At 44.9% G+C, this 24,899-nt stretch overlaps 1 protein-coding gene across 3 annotated transcripts in view; it reads left to right on the forward strand.

The window, feature by feature from the left end:
* The window catches only part of ITGAL (integrin subunit alpha L), a 63,602-nt gene that overhangs the window by 22,754 nt on the left and 15,949 nt on the right, over nucleotides 1-24,899 (forward strand). For all 3 annotated transcript variants that reach the window (XM_049903695.1, XM_049903694.1, XM_049903696.1), the window contains 14 exons: nucleotides 1,289-1,406; nucleotides 1,559-1,689; nucleotides 2,386-2,531; nucleotides 6,876-7,008; nucleotides 7,166-7,316; nucleotides 9,889-9,962; nucleotides 10,076-10,208; nucleotides 13,704-13,855; nucleotides 15,193-15,330; nucleotides 15,775-15,972; nucleotides 16,116-16,246; nucleotides 17,630-17,790; nucleotides 17,894-18,045; nucleotides 20,702-20,791. In XM_049903695.1, coding sequence (XP_049759652.1) covers nucleotides 1,289-1,406; nucleotides 1,559-1,689; nucleotides 2,386-2,531; nucleotides 6,876-7,008; nucleotides 7,166-7,316; nucleotides 9,889-9,962; nucleotides 10,076-10,208; nucleotides 13,704-13,855; nucleotides 15,193-15,330; nucleotides 15,775-15,972; nucleotides 16,116-16,246; nucleotides 17,630-17,790; nucleotides 17,894-18,045; nucleotides 20,702-20,791 — 1,908 coding nt within the window. The remainder of the gene's footprint in view (nucleotides 1-1,288; nucleotides 1,407-1,558; nucleotides 1,690-2,385; nucleotides 2,532-6,875; nucleotides 7,009-7,165; nucleotides 7,317-9,888; nucleotides 9,963-10,075; nucleotides 10,209-13,703; nucleotides 13,856-15,192; nucleotides 15,331-15,774; nucleotides 15,973-16,115; nucleotides 16,247-17,629; nucleotides 17,791-17,893; nucleotides 18,046-20,701; nucleotides 20,792-24,899) is intronic.

Raw genomic sequence — 24,899 nt, forward strand, 5'->3', positions numbered from 1 at the left:
CCAACTATAAACCAAAAAAACCCAAACCCAGTGCCATTGAGTCAATTCTGACTCATAGCGACCCTATAGGACAGAGTAGAACTGCCCCATAGAGTTTCCAAGGAGCGCCTGGCAGATTCGAACTGCCGACCCTTTGATTAGCAGCTGTAGCACTTAACCACTACGCCACCAGGGTTTCCAGAACCAACTATAAACCAACTATTTTCAAGACCTGACTTACCTCAGTTTTTTTTTCCCAATTATGAAACATCTGTGACCATTTTGATATACAAGATGATTTTTGGTGGTACACAGACTTTTAACATTTTAATAGCTACATACATTGAAGGGCTTATTGGAAAAAAATATACAACAAGCACATCAAACTTGTGATTTCTTGAATTATATTGTTTAGGATGAGACTAAAGTAAATTTAAAGGAATATATTAAGAAAATAATAGTATGGATGATAGCCCCATATGGCAGAAATTGTGAAGTGATACACAAATGCGCAAAGCTTAGTAACACTGCCTTGCCTTTGATAACCCTCAAGACAGTCAGATGAGATAGGAATCAGTATACACATTTTACACATGAAGAAACAGGGGACCAAAGAGGTTAAGAGACTTTGCCAATGTCCCATGATTGCGAAGTGGTAGATCCAGTATTTGAATCAAATTCCCATTTGATTCCAAGTCTATTGTTCTTTCCAATTCATCCCAGTAGCATCCTTCTGACACAGCTATGTGAGAGATAGAAGACTGAGTGAAATATTGAGAGATAGAAAGACTAAGTGAGCTCCAGTATATAACTGGATTTCTATGCCAGGCATTGTGCTAGGTTCTGATGGGGTAAGGGGAGTGAGATACAAAGATGACCATAAGAGCCCTGACTTTCAAGAAACTATTGTCTAGCAAGAAAGTCATAAGTGAGAGAAACAGCATGTATATTCTGGAAATTGTGAGTGATTTGGCGTAAATACAGAATGTGTTGTTGGGAATGGGTGAGGGTGGGCCTATAAATATAGGCTAGTGCCCAAGTGTAACTAATTTTGGATGCCACGTTAAGGAGTTTAGACTTTATTCTACAGGCCATGAGTGTCCGATGATCCACAGCACTGGTAGTAGTGACAGAGAGGCAGATATAAGACATCGTGGAGGCAAAATTAACTGGTTGTCTTGGTAACCAGTTAGATGTAAGGAGTGAGGGAGAAGGGCCGTGACGCTGAAGATTTTTGTTCTTGACTAATGTTGACCAAAAGATGTACAGTAGGAGGAAACCTCAACCCTTTTACCTTTGCTTCCTTTAGGCCTGTGACCCTGGGCTGTCTCGGGCATGTGACCAGAATATCTATCTAAGTGGCCAGTGTTACCTCTTCCACCAGAATCTGGGGAGCCCTGTGCATCAAGGACGCCCTGGTTATCAGGGTAAGCCACCACAATCCATGGGTGAAAAAGACCCCAGAGGTGGGGAGCCAGTGGGTTAAAATGCCTCCAAGTGGCTGTCGTACCTGAAACCGGCATAGCAGCCCAAATAATGGAGACACTTCACCAGGTCCCTTTATGTCTGGCCTCTGCAGAATGTATAAAGGGCAACGTAGACCTGGTGTTTCTGTTTGATGGCTCAAGGAGCATGCAGCCAGATGAATTTCAGAAAATTGTGGACTTCATGAAGGATGTGATGAAGAAACTCAGCAACACGTCCTACCAGGTACATGTATTAGAATTCTTGGCTGCAAGCAACAGTTGCCTATCTGAACTAGCTTAAGCCTTTATAGAAAATTTAATATGAGGTGTCTCTAGAACCTAAGAGAATGACTATAACTGGACCTCAGGAAGGAACAAAAATCAGGGAGTAGAAAGCTGCTAGGACTTTCTAGTTCTCATTTCTGCTTCTTTCTGTGTTTTTGCTTCCCTCTTCTTTCTCCGTAGACTGGCTCCTTCAGCTTCCTTGGGTCACATGAGCTTATAAAAGCTCCCATGTTCACATGTTAAAGTTCCAAGATGGTTTTTTGCCTTCTTCTTAACTCCTGCCTTTGCAAATTTTGAATTTTCAGGGAAGAGATTCTGACTGACTTAGCTTCAGTCAGATGAACCTCCCTAGTTTAGCCAACTGTACCCAGTTTAACAGGGTTACTCAGCAGGAATATGGCTACTGGGAACCATCACTTTTGATTAAACAGGCAGACTCAGAAAACAGGAGTTCAGCAAAAAACACTACATAAGGAAGCAGGGACTTATTTAATTTTATTTCTATGTTTGTTTATATATTGCCTCATTTTCCAAAGAATGATTTGAGGCAGGAATGTGGAGTTGAGTGGCCCAGATCCTAGACAAGAAGTAGAGATTGGAGCAGATAAGTGGAACTTACATGTAACTACACATCATTTCTTCCTTCCTTTTCTAGTTTGCTGCTGTTCAGTTTTCCACAACCTACAAAACAGAATTTAATTTCTTGGATTATGTTGGGCAGAAGGACCCTGATACCCTGCTGGCCAAAGTAAAACACATGGCCCAGTTGACCAACACCTTTGGTGCTATCAACTATGTCGCGTGAGTTCCTTTTTGCAGGAGAGAGCCTATCCATTTTAGCCCCTTCCAGTTGCAAGGTGCAGAAACTCACATGGGTTGGCTCAGCCAGGGGCAGTTTGTTGTGAGAATTCAAGTGGAGTAATGTTAGGCAAGGTTTTTTTGATTGTAAGTAACAGAAATCCACTCTATACTGACTAAATACAAAAGGGAAATTCTTGGGAGGATTCAGTGGCAGCTCATGAAACTTTGGAACAGGAAGTGTTGTCAGGCCTCATGAGAAAGTAGAACCAGGATCTGGAAAGTGTGAACCTAGGCAGCCACAGTGGGAGGTCAGTTTCTGAAGCCATGGTATGAAGAAAAATCTCAAATAGTCAAAATTATACTTGAAGAATTCCTCGAATTGTTTATAAAATTCAGCATACTCAAGTCTCACATTGGAGGCTGGCATACCTTGATTTCCTAAATTCAACACAGAAAAATCTTTCCCTCAGAGTTGGATCAGATTGCCGTGTTTAAATTGAGCCCTGGATGAAAGTAGTTGGATTATGTTGAGGACCATACTGTATTAAAACTAAAATATAAAAACAAGCCTATCTTTAAACATTAGGGTGGCCACGAGAACACTGAACTGATTTGAGGCAGAGGAGAATGACATATCTCCTATCTCACAATCACCCTGGGCAGACACTCCAACTGAGTAAAATACAGGAAGGATTTCACGCACTATTTCACTGATTTTTCTAATTTTCATTTCTTTGCCAAGCATGTATAGTTGAATTTGCATAAGTTAAACATGCATGTAATACACTTCCTTGAGACTTTCCCCATGTGTTTCCAGCTCTTTTCTTCTGGGGCTCACTTGGTCTGCCATGTCTACTCTATTCTTCTCTATCTGTAGACAGCTTTGGTATATAAAGGGTCAAACATATGTCCACTCAAAAAATGGCAGCCCCAGTTCTCCAGTTCAGATGAACAACCTGAATTCCAGCTTCCAAGACAGAAAATCTAATCGGCCAGTCTTGAGTCAGGTGTCCGTGGATCCACTAAGCTATGGCCTGGTCTACACTGTGGCATAGGGTCACCTAGAACAAACAGGGATTCTAAGGTCCCCCTTCTATGGGCAGGGGGTTGTTCCTGGAGAAAGGGGAGGGGGAGACACCCTAAAAGGTGTCAATTGTGGAAGCAAAAAGAGATGGTCATGGGAATTTATTTAACAAATATTTCTTGACCACCCACTGTGTTGACAAACTTTCTGTGAAGAGTCAGACAGCAAATATTTTAGGCTTTGCTGGCCAGGTATGGTCTCTGTTGCATATTCATCTTTGTGTTTATGGCCCTGTGTAAATAATAATCAGCCCAAAGCTTATCCCCAAAATGTGAAGATAATTCACATCTCCGCTTTTCTCCATCCCTGACACCAGTCACTCACACGACATTTCTCTTTCTCTCACTCCCCAACTACCCAGAGTTAGATCTTTACAAAATGACTGCTTGCACAGTCCTCTTGTGACCAGCCACCCAAAGCTGGTTCCTTACAAATCAGGACTCTGTCCTTGTAATCAACTACCAAATAGGCAGATGTCAGGCACTGCTGGCTTTCACTACCCCTGGTGCGTTCGATAATTCACTAGAATGACTCACCGAACTCACAGAAAAAGGCATACTCACTATAAGTTTTTAATATAACCACAAAAGGGTACATGCGAAGAGACACACAGATGAGATCAGAAAGGAGTGTTTGGCACGGAGCTTCATGTCCCCAGAGACATGCTAGTCCTCCCACGTGCATCATCAATCCGGAAGCTCGAAAGGGAGCTCCAAGGCCTAGGGTCCTTTATAATAGTTATTGGGGCCTCCATGTATATGCATGACTGGAATCTTAATGTGTAGTCAACGATTGGTTGAATCACTGAATATCCATGACTGATTCCTTCATGCCCCCCTTCTTTTTCCTGAAGTTAGCTTTCCAGATGTGGTGCCTTGGGCTCCCACCTCATTTACACATATTTAAGTGTTGCCTAGGGAGCCCTGGTGACACAGTGGTTAAAGCACTCGGCTGCCAACCAAAAGGTCGGCAATTTGAACCCACCAGCCAATATGCAGGAGAAAGGTGTGGCAGTCTGCTTCTGTAAAGATTTACAGCATTGGAAACCCTATGAAGCGGTTCTACTCTGTCCTACAGGGTGGCTATGAGTTGGAATCTACTTGACAGCAGTGGATGGAAGTATTGCCTCGCAGTTTTATGAAAAAACACCTTGGATTGCTGGGGAATTTCAAGCACTATTTTCAGAAACCAGAGACAAAAGGCCAAATCTAGTTCTTTGTCTCACAAACCCTTTAAAAATATGGAAAGCATTCTTAGTTCATGGATTGTACAAAAACAAACCGTAGGCTGGATTTGACTCGTGGGTTGTTGTTTGCCAATCCATATTCTAGGTGCTGGGAATATAAAAAACCAGTTTCCATTGAACTGATTCCGACTCTTGGTGATCCCATGTGTGTTAGAGTAGAACTGTGCTCCATAGGGTTTTCATGACTGATTTTTTGGAAGTTGACTTCCAGACCTTTCTTTCAAGGCACCTCCAGGTGGACTTGAACCTCGGTTGGCACCGAGCACATTAACCATTTCCACTACCCAGGGACTCCACTAGGAGTATCGCAGGAACAAAACAGACAAAAATCTCTGCCCTCTTGGAGCTTGATATCCTAGTAGTGGAAAGAAATATAATAAACAGGATAAATAATTAAATTAGGTTAATATAGTAGAAGGTGTATGTATTATAAAGAAAAGTAAAGCAATATTCCATAAAAAGAACAGGGAAGGTTATGTTTAAGCAAAGACTAGTTGGAGCTGAGGAAGTGAGCTACACGGATACCTGGGGAAAGGCCATTCCAGGCAAAGGGACTTGCAAAGACCCTGAGGTGAGAACATGCTTAGGATGTTCAAAGAAGAGCCAGGATGCCAGTGTGGCTAGAGAGAAGTAATGGAGGGGGGAAAGTAGTAGGAGATGAGGTGAAAGAGATAATGGGAATTGGGATCAACAGGGACCTAGAGGCCAGAGTGAGGGTTTTGGCTTTTCCTCTGAATACAATGAAAAGTCATTGGAGGTTTTGAGCAGAGGAGTGACATAATCTTATTTATGTTTTTAAAAGGACCCCTCTGGCTGCAATATTGATATTAGACTGCAGTGGGGCAAGGGTGGAAGCAGAGAGGCCAGTTAGGGAGGCTATTGAAAAATCCAGATGAGAGATGATGGTGGTTTAAACCAGGGCGGGAATCCAGGAACTGGAGCCATGATAGGCACAATCCATATGGATGGAGTTTGGAGAAATGTTTTGGACCCAAGATAGAACTAGAGGTCTTAACAGCAGACGTTTGAGGTCCTGCTCATCAGTGTTCTGCTGTGAGTACGGCCTGCTTCTCTGTCTTTGGCAGCTTCTAAGTAGCTTTCCCACCCTCCTTTCTATATCTCATCCACCTCCCACAATGGCTTTTCCAGTCTCATCATGTGGCTTTCAGCTTCTGCTACCAAGTCAGTCATTTCACAAGGCATGGGTGGTGGATTGGCTGCTCTTGGATTAATTGTCCATCTCTGGTTATCTGTGGAGGTGGGGAAGGAGGGGTCACATTGTTCACCCAACTGCCTTCAGAAGGAAGCTGTGGCAGGGCAGGATTTTTGAGCCTTGGCCTGTCCGGTATTGGACAGGCCCTTCCCTTTATTTTATCCTTTATTAAGCATGAGCACCTACTCTGTGCCAAGAGTTAGCAAAGCAAACATGGTCCTTTCCTTGAGGAACTCAGGGTTTAGAGGGAAAACTGAGACAGAAACCAGCCGTTACAGTTCCCAGGATAAGTACTGTAGTTGCGATCTCTGGGCAGCTTGGGGATGGTAGGGAAGGCAGAGGTGACACTATATGAGCTTGCTCTGGAAGAGTGGCTTTTCAGTGTTTTTTGGCCAAGAACTCTTTTTTTTTTTTTTCCTTTGAAATCTCACCAACATACTGAACGGATTAAAACTGATGAAAGCATAGTCACTGTGTGATTGAAGTGGAGGGAACCTGGAGTCACCCCTCGCAAAGCCTCATCTTACTGCCCATGGACCCCTGAGATAGTCTATGAACAGCCTAGAATACAGTTTGAAGACCACTAGTCTAGAAGGAGAGGTGTGGCAGCAAAGATGAGGTGGAAGGTTCGGAGGAGAACGTTGAAGGTTTGGAGTATCTGGCTGAGAAATATGAGAAGGACTTTTGCATAGTGAGAGGACAATTATCTGATGAAGAACACCGGTAGAAGCGGGGAGGAGGTGGGAGGGAGAAGACCCAGGTTTGGGAGGAGTCTCTCACATCCCTCCTTCTTGAACACAGGACAAAGGTGTTCCAGCAGAAGCTGGGGGCCCGGCCAGATGCCACCAAAGTGCTCATCATCATCACAGACGGGGAAGCCACTGACAAAGGCAGCATTGATGTAGCCAAAGACATCATCCGCTACATCATTGGGGTATGGGCCCCTAGGCTCCTGGCTCCTTCTCATGTCTCATCTCTCCCTCTCCTCTTCTTGAATCCCATTCCCCTTTCTGCTGGGGAGCTGGGAGTTGTGAAAATAATAGAAAACTGGTCTGAGATTCTGGGGATGCCAGCTCTTCACTCCCTCACAGATTGGGAAGCATTTTCAGAAACAGGAAAGTCAGGAGACACTCCACAAATTTGCCTCGAAACCCACGAAGGAGTTTGTAAAGATTTTGGACACGTTCGAGAAGCTTAAAGGTCTATTCACTGAGCTGCAAAAGAAGATCTATGTCATTGAGGGTGAGTGGCAGACACTGGGAGGGAACATTCAGGAGATTGTGTACAGAGACATTGTCATTGTTATACAGACACAGTGAATCATAACAAGCACTTACTATCTGACTCTGTGACAGAGCTCTCCTGAGAAAGGCCTCTAGAAGGCATTTAAGCAAGGGTGATAAAGTGGCTGCTGATATTTCTCTTCAAAATTCCGTCTTTCTTTTGGAGCCTAGTTTGATCCAGGGTAAGGCCCAGGAATGACCTTTGTCTTCTTGATGTCACCTGAGCCCTGCAGAATGACTATAATTCCTTCCCACCCTAGCTCAACTCTCACTTCACTCATCCTAGCTCCAAATTACTTAAGATGTTGCCAAGCAAACAGGGACCCAGTGTGAGGACACCACAGGCTCTCTTCCTTGGCTCAGAAAAAGAAAAGAAAGTCGAAGCCCTGGTGGCATAATGGTTAAGAGCTTGGCTGCTAACCAAAAGACCAGCAGTTAAACTCCACCAGCTGCTCCTTGAAAACCCTATTGGACAGTTCTACATTGCTCTACAGGGTCACTGTGAATTGGAATTGACTCAACGGCAATGGGTTTGGTTTGGCTTGGTTTGGTTATTGCAGTCACTAGGTGGAGAGCTGGCTATAGGAGGGTATTTCCTCAAGAAGCTTAGTCTGCTAAAAAAGACATGATTCCCACGGGCAAATCCCCTTTGATAGGACACAGCCTTAGTTGAAGAAGCAATGTGGTATATATAATCGAACCAGGTAGACATACTTAAGAATCCACTCTGCCTCTGACTTGCTGTGTGACAAACCAGGTCATTTTCCCTCTCTGAGCCTCATTGTATGGCTCTGCTAAACGAGGACAACACCAGCCTTACGGGGCTGATTAGGGTTTAATTTCTGAGCAAGATGGTGTATTGTAGGCTCTCTATAAATGGTAGCTCTTATATCTAACCCTTATCCCCTACCCTGCCCTGACTAGCTCTTGCCCTCCAATCTTAGTTTAGATGTCCTTTCCTTTGATAAGTTCTTGCTGATCTCCCAAGCTTGGTTTATGTGCTTCTTCCCATGTGTGCTGCTAAACCCACCGCATGTTTCCTATCAGAGCCCTGTTACACTGTGCTCTGCTGTCTACTCAATCTCTGCCTCCCACACTAAATTGTGAGGATGGTCATATCAAGTATTGCGTGTGCTTTTTCACCATCATATCCGTAGCAGCAAATATTTAGTTACTCTAGATATTTATTCAACGAATGAGGAAGTCATCATAATAATTGCTAAATTTCTTGGAAGCTTACCTGTAACCAAAAAAACCCCACTGCCGTCAAGTCGATTTCAACTCATAGTGACCCTATAGGACAGAGTGGAACCACCACATAGGGTTTCCAAGGAGCAGCTGGTGGATTCAAGCTGCCGACCTTTTGGTTAGCCGCCGATCTCTTAACCACTGCGCCTCCAGGACTCCCACAAGTAACAAGTACTTTATATTACTTAATTCAGTCCTCTCAGCATCTTTGTAAGGCTGGTGGTATTTCCATATTATTAATTCATTCTTGCAACAACCATGTATTAGGCGTGCAACTAAGACACATAGGGATTTTGCCAAAGCAGAGCTCACGTTCAAGTTGGATAGAGAAAGCTGATCAACAAGTGAACAAACATGACAACTAAAGATTGTGTTATGTCCTATAAAGAAAATGAATAAAGTGATAAGATAGATTTAACTCGGAGAGGCCACTTTAGATAGGCTTTTCAAAGAAGACCTATCTGAGGTGATTTTTGAGTTGAAATATGAGAAACAAACAGCCATGTGAAGATTATGGGCAAAGGACAGGGAGAAGAGCAAATGCAAAGTCCAGGAGGTGGGAAAGGGCTTGGCATGTTGACAGAATTCAAAAGGTCAGTGTGAGTGGGGCATAGTAAGTAAGGGAGAGAGGAGGTTGGAGAGAAGGTGGGAAGCTTCTAGACCCTCATAAGGAGTTTAGATTCTAGTCCAAAGAGCAATAGAAAGTAATGCAGTTTTTAAGAAAGGGAGAAATGTCATCTGATACACATTTTTTAAAAAGATTACCCTAGCTTGCTCTGTGGAGAAAAGCATGGAAGGGGGGGAGGAATGGAAACAGAGACCAAATTAGTGAGCTATTGCGTCAGCCAAGATATGAGGATGGCTTAGACCAGTGTGCCGCCAGTACACATTGTTCAGAGAAGGGAATGGCTGTATTCTGGAGGTAGAACCAGCAGGATTTGGTGATGGGTTAGAGATAAAAGAGAGAAAAAGGAAGAAACAAGGCTGATCCCTTGGTTTTTAGCCTCATTTACTAGGTGGGTGGTGGTGCCATTCTTTGAAGTGGGGAAGCCTTAGTAGGAGCAGAAATCCAGAGCTGCATTTTAGACACGCTGAGGTGAAGTTCAGGGACTCATAGAGCTTTATATGAGAAAGCCAACTGAGAGTTAAATCACTGCCCAGGTTCGTCTAACTCACATTCTTTCCTCTCACCCAAAAGTAAATTCTTTCTGGTCCTTTCATGAGCATCACAGTTTTTACTGCCCCTTGGGTCTCAGCTTCTTTCTTCTCTACTTGTCCCTCAGGCACAAGCAAACAGGATCTGACATCCTTCAACATGGAGCTGTCCTCCAGCGGGATCAGCGCTGACCTCAACCACGTGAGTGGTGGGACAGAAGTGGGGGGCCTCAGGGGTAGGAGCTGAAGAGTGTGTTGTGGGCATGGAGCCCACTCCAGGAGGATGGCTGACCCCCGCTCACCTTCTCTGGATAGAACCGTGGAGTTGTGGGGGCAGTTGGAGCCAAGGACTGGACTGGGGGCTTTCTAGACCTGAAGGCAGACCTGCAGGATGACATATTTGTTGGGAAGGAGCCACTGACACAGGAAGCAAGAACAGGATACTTGGGTGAGTACTTTTCTTTTTTGGCAAGTATTTTGGTTTTCAGGGGCAGAGTCACTCACATTGGCTTTCAGAATAGTGATGAAAGCAATTAAGCAACCAGCCTGAACAACTCAGAGTTCAAATATGGTTATAACATCTTTTTTTTGGAATCCCTGGGTGGTGCAAATAGCCAACGCTCTCGGCTGCTTATTGAAAGGTTGAAGGTTGGAGTCCACCCAGAGGTACCTCGGAAGAAAGGCACGGCAATCTACTTCTGAAAAAGCAGCCACAGAAAACCTTATGGAGCACAGCTCTCCTCTGACATACTAGTACTGGTATAACATTTTAATTTTTCCAGTTAATCACTTGAGCCCTCACCTGTCTTAGTAGTAGGAGGACTAGTGGCTCCTTCTTGAGGCTTCATCCTCTTGAATTGTCCAAGAACTCCAGAGGTTTATTCAGTTTTGAAATTCCTTTGATGCGAAACATAAAGGAAATTAGAGTCTGGTCAAACCACAGTTGCTCTTGTTTTTCTCTGCCTCATGATGGCATTGCTGAAGTCTTGTCCTGCAGAGGCTTGTTGACCCAAGGTGACACCAGGCTCAGGTGACAGAGGGGCCTCACCCATGTGCTCTGAGGTTGTAGATCTTTGAACTCAATTCCTATCATCAGCCCATCCCAAGGTACAAGCTGGTTCCAAGAGCACCCAGATAGGACTGCTTCCGGGTTCTTCTTTCTCACCTTCCCTCCACCCTGCCTCATCCATGACCACTTACTGGGGCGTGATCACTCCTTTGTTAAACTCTCAGAGCACAAAGGTCTTACTGAATTCTTTCCTTGGGAAAATTAGTGCTGCTCACCTTGCATCCATCCCTCTAAGGAGTGGATTTTTTTTTTCTTTTTTTTTTTTACTTTCTTTCCTGAATAAATATTATATGCCAGGCACTGTTTTGAGCACTTCACATTATTAAAATATTTCATCTTGTTTTATCCTTACAACAACCCTGTGAGGAAGTATTTTTGTTATCTCTATTTTACACAGGGAGAAATAGAACCAAGGAGACTTTAAGTAACTTGCCCAGGGTTCACTTACAGCTCCATTAGTAGCTGGAGCCCAGGTATTCTAGGCCAGATTCTAAAAAATTAACCGCTATGCTTACTGTCTTCAAGGTGGTGTAGTGGTTAAGAGCTATATCTGCTAACCAAAAGGTCAGCAGTTCAAATCCACCAGGCGCTCCTTGGAAATTCTATGAGGCAGTTCTCCTCTGTCCTATAGGGTTGCTATGAATCTGAATCAACTCGACAGCAATGCGTCAGTTGGTCTTACTGCCTTCAAAGTGGTTTTCTGTTCTTGAGTATACTACAAATAGCTGGCAACTTTGCTCACTTAAAAAGAGGAAAAAACTCCAGTTTAATATCTAGTTTGCACCCTACTATATTATAATATATATTATACCCCCCAAAACCAAACCTACTGCCATGAAGTCAATTCTGACTCATAGCAACCCTACAGGACAGAGGAGAACTGCCCCATGGGGTTTCCAAGGCTGTAAATCTTTGTGGAAGCAAATTGCCAAATCTTTCTCTCAGGGAGCAGCTGGTAGGTTCAAACCACTGACCTTTTGGTTAGCAGCTGAGCACTTCATATATATATGTGAGTGTGTACACACCTTTTGGTTAGCAGCTGAGCACTTCATATATATGTGTGTGTGTATGTGCATGTGTATAATATTCCACATTATATATTCTATAATACGGAGCCCTGGTGGTACAGTGGTTAGGAGCGCAGCTGCTAACCAAAAGGTTGGCAGTTCGACTCCACCAGCTGTTCCTGGGAAACTCTATAGGGCACTTCTACTCTGTCCTATAGGGGTGCTATGAGTCAGAATAGATTCAACCAACGGCAATAAAATTTTTTTTCTTTTGTATACTATATATTGCACAGGGAGAGAGAGAGAGACCAAGTCCCTGGGTAGCACAAACAGTTAAGTGCTCTGCTGCTAACCAAAAGGTTGGCAGTTTGAGTCACCCAGAGGCACCTCAGAAGAAAGGCCTGGCAACCTACTTCCAAGAAAAGAAAAATCGGCCACTGAAAAGCCTATGGAGCCTAGTTCTACTCTAACATACATGGGGTCGCCATGAGTTGGAATCGCTTGAGGGCAATTGGTTTTATATATATATATATATATATACACACACACACACATATATATATATAAGGCACAGTGCTAAGCATTTTATATTCACAGTCTTATTTCATCCTAAAAAACTACCCTATGAGATTGGTACTATACTCAGTTTTTAGATGAGAAAACTGAGGCTCAGAGGCATCAAGTAATTTACTCAAAGTTACAGTTAGGAAGTAGTAGAACTAGGATTTAAACCTTGTATCACCAATTTCAAAAGGCAAATGCTTCGGGAATATACATGAGTGTGTGGGAAAGGGGTTCAGGACCCTTCACCCTTCCTCTCCTGCCCTATAGTCTTGGACATCTCTGTTTTTCTTGCCCACTTCCAACTGCTCTAGGCAGGGAAAATTGGATTGGGTCAGGGAATCAGAGCGTTCCTACCGGGTGGCTCCTGGCTCTAGCTCAATCCCTGGTCTAGCTGCTTGCAGCATGTTCTCAAACATCTCATCAGTGTAGCAGAGCGTACTAACAGAGGACAGAGCACCCTACCACAAGAAGTGTCAAGTGTGAAGACAGCCTGAAGTGACGTCATTAAGCACTAAACGGGGTAGCTTTCCCATTTTTTTTTTTTGACTTTTTTTTTTTGTAGTAAATATATACACATATATTTTAAATATATAGGTAACAAAACTTTTGCCATTTCAACAATCTTCGCATGTTCAATTCCATGACATTCAATATACTCATCGTGTTGTTCAACCATCAACGTTCTCCGATTTTTCCATCACCCTAAGCTCAGTAGGAAACCCTGGTGGCGTGGTGGTTAAGAGCTATGGCTGCTAACCAAAGGTCAGCAGTTCGAATCCACCAGGCACTCCTTGGAAACCCTGTGGGCAGTTCTACCCTGTCCTGTAGGGTTGCTATGAGGCAGGATCAACTCGACAGCAATGGGTTTTTTGGGTTAAGCTCAGTGTCCCCTAAGCACTGTGTCTTCCTTTCTCCCTCCCACTCACTCATCCCTGGTAACCACTAATAAACCATGTTTTTTTTTTTTAATATTTATGCAATCTTCGCATTCTTTTTACTACTATATCCATGTTTTATTTTATTATTTTAAAACAATGTAGCCTCCCTCGCCAATCCTCAGTTAATTGAGCCTCAAAGGGATGCACCATGTTTGTCCTCTGGTTCATGGCTGCATTTTGCTGGGGTGCACATTGGACTGCTCAAAGCACGTTGCTGCTTGTCTTAGGAGGTATCCTGGCTGTCTCAGAGGATCTTTGCCACCAGCTCAGTTTCCAGGGCCTCTGCCCCTTTCCCCACGAGTTTTACCTGCTTCCAGTATCCATGGTGTTCCTAACTCCAAGCCCCTCGTTCTCCTGCTCCTCAGGTTACACGGTGACCTGGCTGCCCTCCCGGAGACACACATCACTGCTGGCAGCTGGAGCCCCCCGGTACCAGCACACGGGGCAGGTGCTGCTGTTCCAAGCGCCAAATGGCGGAGGACGCTGGAGCCAGTTCCAGAAAATAGACGGGGCCCAGGTGAGCGCAGCCAAGGGGCATCCGCACAACAGAGGCTGCCTGGGACATTCATTATAGTCCCTGTTATTCTTTGAACACTCATCCACTTACTGCGTGGTTGTAAAAAATGGCATGGTGGTAGGGGCATCTGACATCCTCTAACTTCACAAGGGGGAAGGAGAATCAAGATCAACAACCCAAGGCTGATTCTTATGAGGTGGAGGTCAGGCATGCCTCTACCCTCCAACCCTTTTACCAGTTCTGACACAATCTGTCCCTGCTATGATACTCTCTACTTCTCTGCTGGGTTTGACAGTTCATTGCAATGGCCACACAGAATTCACACACCATACTCACAGCTATGGGGTTTTATTAGGGAAGCAACAGGTTACAATTCAGGATCAAGAATGACTCAGGATACAGTTCTTCCATCAGGACAGCCTCTCCTCAGCTGTGCCCCCAGGCAGGCCTCCCTCTGGCCCTTGGCCTCTCGGCCTCACCTCTGCCCTGGTCAGGCAAGTATTACAAAGCTCTTTAGCTCTGCCAATAAGTGCCCAGGGGCACCCCACTCCACCAGGAAGCCTCCTGCCCAAAGGCTCTCAGCTCTCTAGTTCCCTAGGTTGGCACACCCACTGTAACCACCTTGTTCCATGGGCCAGGACGCCCATCTCTCCATCTTGAGCAGTCTTCTCATTTTGCTGCTGCCATGTCTCTGCTGCTGCTTCTTGCCGTCTTGCGCCATGTCTGGTGTTACAGTTCTTGCTCTGTCTCCCGGGTCTAGGAGGTTCTCAGCGCAAGGACCCCAGGGTGAAAGGATACCCTTTTTTCTTCTTGGTGGTAGTGAGGTTCCTGCCATCTGCCTCTGGGATGGCTCATCTTAAGCCTAGCGGGATGGCAAAAATGACCAATCCTCTCGTTAGGATTCCCATCCTCCCATCCTCGCAAGGGTGCCATAAGCCTTATGTGCATTATTAGCAACCTATCCAATCCCCTTGGTGGGCCACAAGCACCTCATTTGCATAGTCCCACCCAGCAGCTTGGTGGGAGGTACAAGACCATGGTGAGAAAGACCGAATAAAGCGATCCATTGCACCCCAGTGGCACAAGCACTACACAAACATTATCACATTTGCTTCTCCCAAACACCTCTGAGGAGAGCTTTGTCATCTCCATTTCACAGTTTAAAAAATTAATCTCGAAGAACTCAACTTGTCCTATTCATATAGGCTTTCAGGTTGGATCCAGGATTTGAATCTGCATTTGAGGGGCTGGAAGAAGATGGACTTGGTGCAGCTGATGGGGAAAGAGGATCTCCTGAGATCCCTGCCTCTTCCTCAAACATCTTCCTCTTCCTACAGATCGGCTCTTATTTTGGTGGGGAGCTTTGTGGCATCGACATGGACCAAGATGGGGAGACGGAGCTGTTGCTTATTGGAGCCCCCCTGTTCTATGGGGAGCAGAGAGGAGGCCGGGTGTTTGTCTACCATAGAAAACAGGTGTGGACCAGGAGGACGTTGAGGCAAGGGAGTAGGAAGAAGCAGAGGTTCATAGGCCTATTCAGGTCCTGATTATTCTGAAAAATTTTCCATGTCTGATCATGTGTTAATCAAACTTTTAGAACAACAGACAAGCAGTAGCTAATACTCATTGGGGGTGGACTGTGTACGAAACCCAGGGCCCAACCTTTTATGTATATCTGACCTCATTTTATCCTCACAATCACTTTCTGAGATACTACAAGCTTTATCTGACAGATGGGTACACTGAGGCCAGCAAGGTTAAGTAACTTTCCAAAGCCACAAGGTCACACAGATGAAGGCGGAGCTGGATGGCACCATCTTACATTTCTTTACTGTTCTTCACAGTCACACATGCTGTGTTCTGTGAACATTTGCTGAGTGATTGAATGTGTTGTGACCTGTCTCCTTGCTCTCTCCCAGGTGGGGTTTGAAGAGGTCTCAGAACTTCAGGGGGATCCTGGGTACCCCCTTGGGCGGTTTGGAGCAGCCATCACTGCCCTGACGGACATCAATGGGGATAGGCTGATGGACGTGGCTGTGGGAGCCCCACTGGAGGACCAGGGGGCTCTGTACATCTTCAATGGGCGGCGTGGTGGGCTCAGCTCCCGACCTAGCCAGGTGAAGTACCCCTGCCTGCCAATCATAAACCCATTCCAGGCACCTCAAAGCCTCCAAGCCCAGACCCACTGTCCAGCCTGACTCTTCCCTTCCTCCAACCTGTCCTCTTCCCAGTTTGGCATGAGTTTCTTTTTTGCTCTCAGCGGATAAAAGGGAACCAGGTGTTCTCAGGAATTCGGTGGTTTGGACGCTCCATCCACGGGGTGAAGGACCTTGGAGGTGATGGCTTGACAGATGTGGCTGTAGGAGCTGAGGGTCAGGTGATCATACTGAGGTGAGATGGGACTTCTGAGTCCCACCTAAGAATAACTTCCTCTCTCATCCTTTGAACAGTTACCGTGTAATAGGTACTGCAATAAATGCTTCGTAGGCATCAGCTCATTTGGTTTTAACCCCAACGCTGTGAGCTACTTTCTCTTTTTATAGTTGTCTTACTCCAGGTTACACAGTTGCTAGTCAGTGGCAGAACTGGGATTTGTACCCAGGCCTATCTGACACTAAAACCTCCTAGACAAGCAACATTATGTAGCAAGTAAAGACATGGCATTAGAACCTGATGCCCCAGATTCAGGTTGAAGCTCTGCTATTTACAGGTTGAGTGATCTTACCCCACTCACTTAACTTCTCAGGAGCTAAGTTTCCTCATCTTTGAAATGATGGTGGCATCCCCTGCTTTCCCATACCTTAGAGTTGTTGGGAGCATTAACGTGACATCATACAGTGAGTAGACATTTATTGAGCACCTACTATGTCTTAAGACTCCCCGAGTGGTACAGTTAACACACTTGGCTGCTAGCCAAAAAGTTGAAAGCTTGAGTCCACCCAGAGGTACCTTGGAAGAAAGGCCTGGTGATTTACTTCTGAAAAATCAGCCATTGAAAACCCTATGGAGCACAGTTCTACTCTGACACACGTGGGGTAGCCATGAGTTGAAATTGACTCAGTAGCAACTGGTTTGGTACTATGTCTTAAACACTGAACCTGAACCAGGCCCCGGGCACATGGTGTATGTGTGGGGTAATACATAATTAATAAATTAAGCAAATAAATGAGTAATTCCAAATTGTAATAAGTGCTGTGGAAGAAGTGAACAGAGTACTGTGAGAGAGACTAATAGGGGAACCTACTATAGACTGGGGAGCCAAAAAGACCTCTCTGAAGAGATGATATTTGAGTTGGGACTTGAAAGAGGAGATGTCTGCAGAAAGCTGGGGTGAGAGCTTTCTATGCAGAAAATCTGAGCTATGCCATGGCTGTAAGGCAGGCAGAAGCTTGCTGTGTTCAAAGAACTGAGAGGGCCAAGGTGGCTGGAACGTGGTGGACCAAGGGAGATGAGACTTGGAGAGGCAGACAATGTGGCATGTATAGTGAAAGTCTGGATTTTATTCTAAATATCATCTGGCCTCACTAAAGGGTTATAAGCATAGAGGCTCAAGATGATTTCTCTTTTTGAGAACTCAGAGGAAGTAGATCAGAGGGTGCTAGGATGAAGTGGGGAACCGTAATTGGTAATTGCTATTATTATTGAGAAGAAACAGTGACTTTGAAGTCTGTTTTAGGAAGGAGAGTCCTCTGGACTCTGTAGCTGTGGCAGGGGGAGCCCTGGCATCTGATCGAGGAGGCTCAGTGGAGGCCCCGCTGCTTTTCTGTCCCACAGCTCCCGACCTGTGGTGGATATCATCACCAGGATGGCTTTCTCCCCGGCTGAGATCCCAGTGCATGAAGTGGACTGCTCCTATTCAGCCAGTAACAGGAAGAAGGAAGGGGTGAACATCACCATCTGCTTCCAAGTCAAGCCTCTTCTTCCCCAGTTCCAAAGTCAGTGCTGTTCTTCTGCTCCCTAGAACCCCTGCCCACTCCCATCCGGAGTATGGCCCAGGACCCTTCACTGTTCAGCTCCACATTTTTTCCCCCTGCCCAGGGCCCCTGGTTGCCAATCTCACCTATACCCTGCAGCTGGACGGCCATCGGACCAGAAGCCGGGGGCTGTTCCCGGGAGGGAAACATGAGCTCAGCGGGAACACAGCTGTCACCTCCAGGGAGTCCTGCTCTGAGTTCTGGTTTCACTTCCCGGTAAGGAGCCGGCTCTATAGCTGGGGAATGGGCAGATGAACGCTGGGTGCCAGGCGAGGCTCTGGCACGGTCCAGTTGAGTGACCAGTCACTTTTCCCTCTCTGTGCTGCCATTTCCTCCACTGTATAATAGTAATAATAGTACTCATACCTTTAATATATTTTCTTCTAGGCCTTACACCCGCATTTGTAACATGATTTTGATTGCAATGTACTTACCTTTTTTTTTTTTACTACTTTATTCACACATCATATATAAATGCTACTACTCAACTTTCATAATTAGTTTTTTTTTTTTTTTTTGTCCGGGGAGCAGTTCTACTGTATCCTGTAGCATTGCTATGAGTTGAAATTAGCTTCAAGGGCTGCAGAATGTTCAGTCATACAGATTATCCAGCCAAGGTGGTATAGCATGATTTGCCAGGTACCTATGGTCATTTATTATTAACACCCATCCCAGACAGTTTTTTTTAACATTAATTTAAACAACTACTGATATGTTCGGGTTGGTTTTGCTTATAGCAGTCCTGTATAAAAATAGGATTGAGATCAAATTATTCTAGTCTCTTAAATATTCCATAAAAGACGAAGTTTAGAATTGAAGCATAAGATTTGAAGTTTGTTTTAAACTTTTTATTTTGGGAAATTTCAAAGCTATATAAAAGTAGAAAAATGGTTTCATGAATTCCCATATACCTATCACCCAGTTTCAACGATTGTCAACGCGCACCTAATATTACTTTATTAATAATTCATATCTCCATTCAGTGCTCTTCTGCCCCTCCCTCGTTACTTTGAAACAAGATTCTGAAATTTTAAATATAAATTTGCCAAAGAAGAGGACAATGTGACATGGTGGAAAGACCCTGGACTCTGAAGTTAGATCTGGATTCAAGTCCTGACTCTGTTACTTCCTAGTTTTATACCTTAGGAAAACTATGTCACCTTTCTAGATCTCATTTTCTTTTTTTAATTTTTATTGTGTTTTAAGTGAAATTTTACAAATCAAGTCAGTCTCTCATACAAAAATTTATATACACCTTGCTACATACTCCTAGTTGCTCTCCCATTGATACAGCAGATTCTTTCTCTCAGCCTTGTATTCCCCATGTCCATTCAGCCAGGTTCTGTCCCCCTTTGCCTTCTCATCTCCCCTCCAGACAAGAGATGCCAACATAGTCTCATGTGTCTATTTGATCCAAGAAGCTCACTCCTCACCAGTATCATTTTCTAGCTTACAGTCCAGTCCAACCCCTGTCTGAAGTGCTGGCTTTGGGAATGGTTCCTATCTTGGGCTAACAGAAGGTCTGGGGACCATGACCTCTGGGGATCTTCTAGTCTCAGTCAGACCTTTAAGTCTGGTCTTTTTACGAGAATTTGAGGTCTGCATCCCATTGCTCTCCTGATCCTTCAGGGATTCTCTGTTGTGTTCCCTGTCAGGGCAGTCTTCAGTTGTAGCTGGGTGCCATCTAGTTCTTCTGGTCTCAGGCAGATGTAGTCTGTGATTTATATGGCCCTTTCTGTCTCTTGGGCTCATAATTGCCTGTGTCACTGGTGTTCTTTATTCTCCCTTGCTCCAGGTGGGTTGAGACCAATTGAGGCATCTTAGATGGGCACTTACTTGCATTTAAGACCCCAGACGCCACTCTCCAAAGTGGAATGCAGAATGTTTTCTTAATAGATTTTATTATGCCAATTGACTTAGATGTCCCCTGAAACCATGGTCCCCAAACCCCCACCCCTGCTATGCTGGCCTTCGAAGCGTTTGGTTTATTCAGGAAACTTCTTTGCTTTTGGTTTAGTCCAGTTGTGCTGCATTTGTCTCATTTTTAATGTGGGGATATTAATGCCTACCTCTTAGGGCTGGTAGAAACTTTAGGTGAAATACATTTGAGAGCCTACAAAGTGCCAGTGTTAGGCACTAATAATAACAAAAAAGACTAAGACTCATCTCTCTTCTCAAGGAACTAATATCTAGAAATGTTGTTGCTGTCAGGTGCCATCGAGTCGGTTCTGACTCACAGCAACCCTATGTACAACAGGACAAAACATTGCCGAGTCGCGCACCACAATCGTTGCTGTGTTTGAGCCCATTGTTGCAGCCACTGTGTCAATCCATCTTGTTGAGGGTCTTCCTCTTTTTTGCTGACCCACATTTTACCAAGCATGTTGTCCTTCTCCAGAGACTGGTCCCTCCTGATAACATGTCCAAAATATGTAAGATGAAGTCTTGCCATCCTTGCTTCTAAGGAGCATTCTGGCTGTACTTCTTCCATCCAGAACTAGGATATTCTAATTATTCTAGAATTTTCTTTTAAAAACTTTGATTGATTGATAATGGCTGCCTAGAGCAGTTTGACAAGGATTCAGGGACATTTGGTAGGGCTCAATGGGGAAAAGTGCTGTGACTGATTAATGATGCCTGCCATGGAATTGGGGCTGAGGAGTGACAATCCCTGTGCTGAGAGGCAACCCCAAGTATATTTTAGAAACCTAATATGTAGTAAACAATGGCTATTATTACAATTCTCTCTACTGTTAAGGTCCTGAACAGCTAAGTACTAGAATTTAATCATTTGTAAGATGTGGACAAAGCACGCATTTAATTGGAAGTCATTTCATGACATAGGCTGTTTTATTCTTCTTATCACCCTCAGGTATGCATTCAAGACCTCATCTCTCCCATCAATGTCTCCCTAAATTTCTCTCTTTGGGAGGAAGAAGGGACACCGAGGGACCACAGGGTGGTAAGAAGAGATTGATGGGATTACTGATGGAGAATACGGGGCAATAGAAATTCAGTTTAGCAAGAAGTGCCTGTCTCACACAGGAGTCTTTTATTTTAAGTGACAGAAACCAAATATGGCTTACTTAAGCAGGAAAAGGAATTTATGGGTGTTTGTATCTATACCTCAAATGGAAATCTGATGAACTCATTAACCCCCTTATTAGAGTGGGAGAAGGGGAGCCAGGGTGGTGGCTTGAGGTAATCTCAAGGTAAGGAAATAATGGGTGGACTCTTCAGGGCGTGGCCCCTGCAATGAACCAACTTCATACCTTTGGACTTTGAACACTCTATTGAAGATGCAAATTCCAGGAACAGAATTCCAAAAGACCTAGCTTTGAGTCCAGGACCATCCAGGGCACCCTGACTAGACTTCTCACCAAAATGCATTCAGTTAGGGGCAGTTAGTTCCCTCAAAGTCAAACTGAAGTGCTCTTATCACGTGAAAGAAGGAGGAAGAATGTTGGGTAGTCAAAGCAACTGTTATCCACCTTAGTTTACCATATCACACAGTGCCAAAAGCCTGGTTAGACCTAGTCTGGTCTCTGTGAGGTAGGCAGCAGGGTCTGGTGAAAACGACCTGTGTTTTTTTCCTGGCACGAGCTTGAGCTTGAGCTCTCTGGGTCTATCTTCCCATCTATAAAAAATGAGTCCCAATATTTTATATTGTGAGATCTCTTCCAGAGCTGGCGACCTCTCACTCCTGAGTAGTGACTGCTTAGTGTGCTCTTTCTTGCCCTTTTCTGCCACCTGGTCATTGCCCCCTGCTGCCTTCTGGTTGCATATAGTGAGCGTACTCCTGGATACACATGCTCACCCTCCTGAGATCTGAAGATAGCAATGGATGGCTTAGCAAAATATAAAGCCCTGCTGACCAGCTGTTCATCACACACCTAAGGAAATTTCAGTGGACACCTTCCCCGCGCTAAGCCCTATTCTGGGGACCTGCTCCACTGGGGAGCTCATAGGCGAAAGCCAGACAAGTAAATAGACAGACTCCACTGCAATAACGCTATGGTAAAATTCGATACAGGGTGGCACAGATCTTTTGCCACAAATCTGGAGGATAAGGAAAGCCTTCCCACAAGAGGTGACCCTGAAGGTCCCCAGATGGAAAAACGGAGATGGACATTTAGGAAGAAGGCATAAGAATGTGAGAGTGTGGGGTTGTGGGATGGGTAAGGGAGAGAGAAGACAAGGCCAGAGAGGCCTGTAGCTCTTTAGTGGCCTTTTCAGATGGATTAAGGGGTTTGGCCTTTTCCCTGAGGGTGGCAAGGAGCCAGTAAAGGAATTTTAAGGAGAGGAAGGAAATGCCCCATGGAGTTTCCAAGGAGCATCTGGTGGATTTGAACTGCCAGTCTTTTGGTTAGCAGACATAGCTCTTAACCACTACGCCACCAGGGTTTCCAGGAAGGAAATCGTACTTGTAAAACAGTAAGGGTAGTAGTGTCAGTATCAGCAGTAGTATTAGTGTCAGAACCTGTCTAACCTCAGGGGGATGATGACCAGGATCAAGATCAGCCCAAGGCCGACCCTAGGCGGTGGTGGTCAGACATACCTCCACTCTCGAGCCTTTTACCAATTCTGACACCAGCTGTCCCTCCCACGGCACTCTGCTTCTCTTCTGGGTTCCATAATCCATTGCAATGGCCACAGAGAACTCACAGACTATACTTACAGTTAAGTGGTTTATTAAGGAACAGACTACATCTTGGGATCTGAAACAACAGGCTATAACTCAGGATCAGGAAGCATGTAGGCAAAGTCTCTCTTCAATGCACAACAGCTCTCAGTTCCTCTAGGCTGTGCAGGACTCCTCTTCTCCCCCTTAGTTCAGGTTCCTCTCGGCCCTGCCATCTGTTACCACCCACTGGGCCCCTTCTGGGCCTGTCACCACAGGCTCTGCCACTGGGCCCCTTCTGGGCTTCTTGTCATCTTCAGTATTACAGCCCTTGACTGTGTTACAGCTCTTTTAGGAGGTTCCTTGCCTCCTCTCTCTCTGCTTCTCTCTTCTTCCTGTTTCTTCCTGCCATTTCTCTTTCTGCTTCTTTCTATTTGAAACCTCTATGGGGTCCACACAACTCCTTGTCTATTTCAAGGCATAGCCCCTCCCAGTAGGGGGCCACAAACTAATCCAATCCCCTCTCTGTTGGCCACAGATACTTCATTTGCACAGTAGGCTACAACTTACCTCATTTGCACATTCTATTGATCAGCCCCTGCAAGGTGCATACCAATCACAAGGCAGGCTGCAGCCCAGGGCCAGACAAAGAGTATCAAACCTTGAGTTGTTTAAACTGGTTTACAGCTTACCCAGGAAATGTCAATCAACCTGGACAAAAGTAACAAACCCTCTGGGGTAGGAAACTAGTGCAAAGGTAACTCCTCAAGTCTTAGGGGAAAAATCTCTTAAGGTGTTTTTCCAAAGAACCAAGGCAAAAGGCCATGTAAAGGAACTCGTTTCGCTATAGTATGTTAGGATAGCTTGTTTGTTTTATTGTGGTAAAAATATACTCAACAAAACATTCGCCAATTCAACAATTTCTACATGTATCATTCAATGACATTGATTACATTCTTCCTGTTGTGCAGCCATTATCACTATTGTTTTCTAAGTTATTCTGTCATTTACATAAACTCAATGCCCCTAAGCAAAAGCTTCCCCTCTCTCCCTTCCTCCCATAGGATGGGTTGTTTTTTTGTTTGTTTTATTGCAAGTGTCAAAAACCCAACTCAAAACTGACTTAATCTCTTCGGGCAAGGAAAGGAATCTATTGGCTCCTGTATCTAAAGAGACCAAGGATAGATTCTGGCTTCACACATAGCTGGATCCAGGCATCCAAATAAGATCATCGGTAATCCGCCTTTCTTCATATCCTTGTATTGGTATCATTATCCTTTCACTGGTATCATTGCCAGGCAATCTCTCCTTCATTTTATTAGAACGGCTACCAACAGCCCCAGACATTATCTTTGTAGCCTGGTAACCCCAAGTAGAAAAGAGAATGCCTCCTTCTCACTTTGGGTCCTTCTCACTATCATGACCTGAGTCATATTTATACCCCTAAACCAGTCCCTGGTGGCAAACTGGTTAAAGCACTCAGCTACTAACTGAAAGGTCGGCGGTTGAAACCCACCAGCTGCTTCCATGGGAGACAGATGTGGCAGTCTGCTTCTGTAAAGATTTATAGCCTTGGAAACCCTACGGGGCAGTTCTACTCTGTCCTATAGGGTGACTATGAGTCAGAATCAACTCAATGGCAGTGAGTTTTTTTTTTGTTGTTGTTTTAAACCAGTCCCTGGCACCGAGCCTGGGTTAGGTACCCACTGCTGGCCCTGGAGTAGGACCAGGCACACAGGGGCAAGGGGTGATCAGCCCCAACTTAATGCCAAGTTCTAGGAAGCAGGGAGTAGTGTTCCCCAATGGAAAGTTAAGGTGTAGCTATTGGAAGGAGGGGAATAGACATCTGTACTGTCACGTATGTACTTTAGGAAGATAGTTCCAGAGGCTGTATGGAGGCTGGATTGGAAGGATATGACCCTGGAGGCAGAGAGACCTCTGAGAGGCTATCGTCATGGTCCAGATGAGAGATGAGAAGACCTGACCCCAGGCAGTTTTTATGGGAGCGGAAAGGAGTGGATACCGTAAAGAGAGGCTTAGTGGCAGGATTGTTCAACTGCTTAGACGTGGGGCGAGAGGCAGATGAGGGTGGACGATGGTGCCTCTCACTGCAACAGGAAGCATGAGCAAACAAGGAGGTGGGTCAGGAAGCAGAGCTGGTGAGTTCAGCTATGGACTGGTTGCATTTGGGGCCTGTGAATCATCCAGGAGGCAACTGGATCTGTTTTAGGCATGGCCAAGGTGTCAGGTAGGTGAACTCAGCTGCAAACAACATAGATTCAAATTCAAAGTGGCTTAAAGAAAAAGAAAAGTCTATTTTTTTTCATCCTATTAAAGGCAGTGAAAGCTGGTATGGCAGTTATTCTCTAAATCGGGGGCTGGCAAACACTTCCTGTAAAGGGTCAGATGGTACATATTTTTGGCTTTGCAGGCCAGATGGCTTCTGTTG

This window comes from Elephas maximus, chromosome 12 (genome assembly GCF_024166365.1).
Source record: "Elephas maximus indicus isolate mEleMax1 chromosome 12, mEleMax1 primary haplotype, whole genome shotgun sequence".
Lineage (NCBI taxonomy): Eukaryota > Metazoa > Chordata > Mammalia > Proboscidea > Elephantidae > Elephas > Elephas maximus.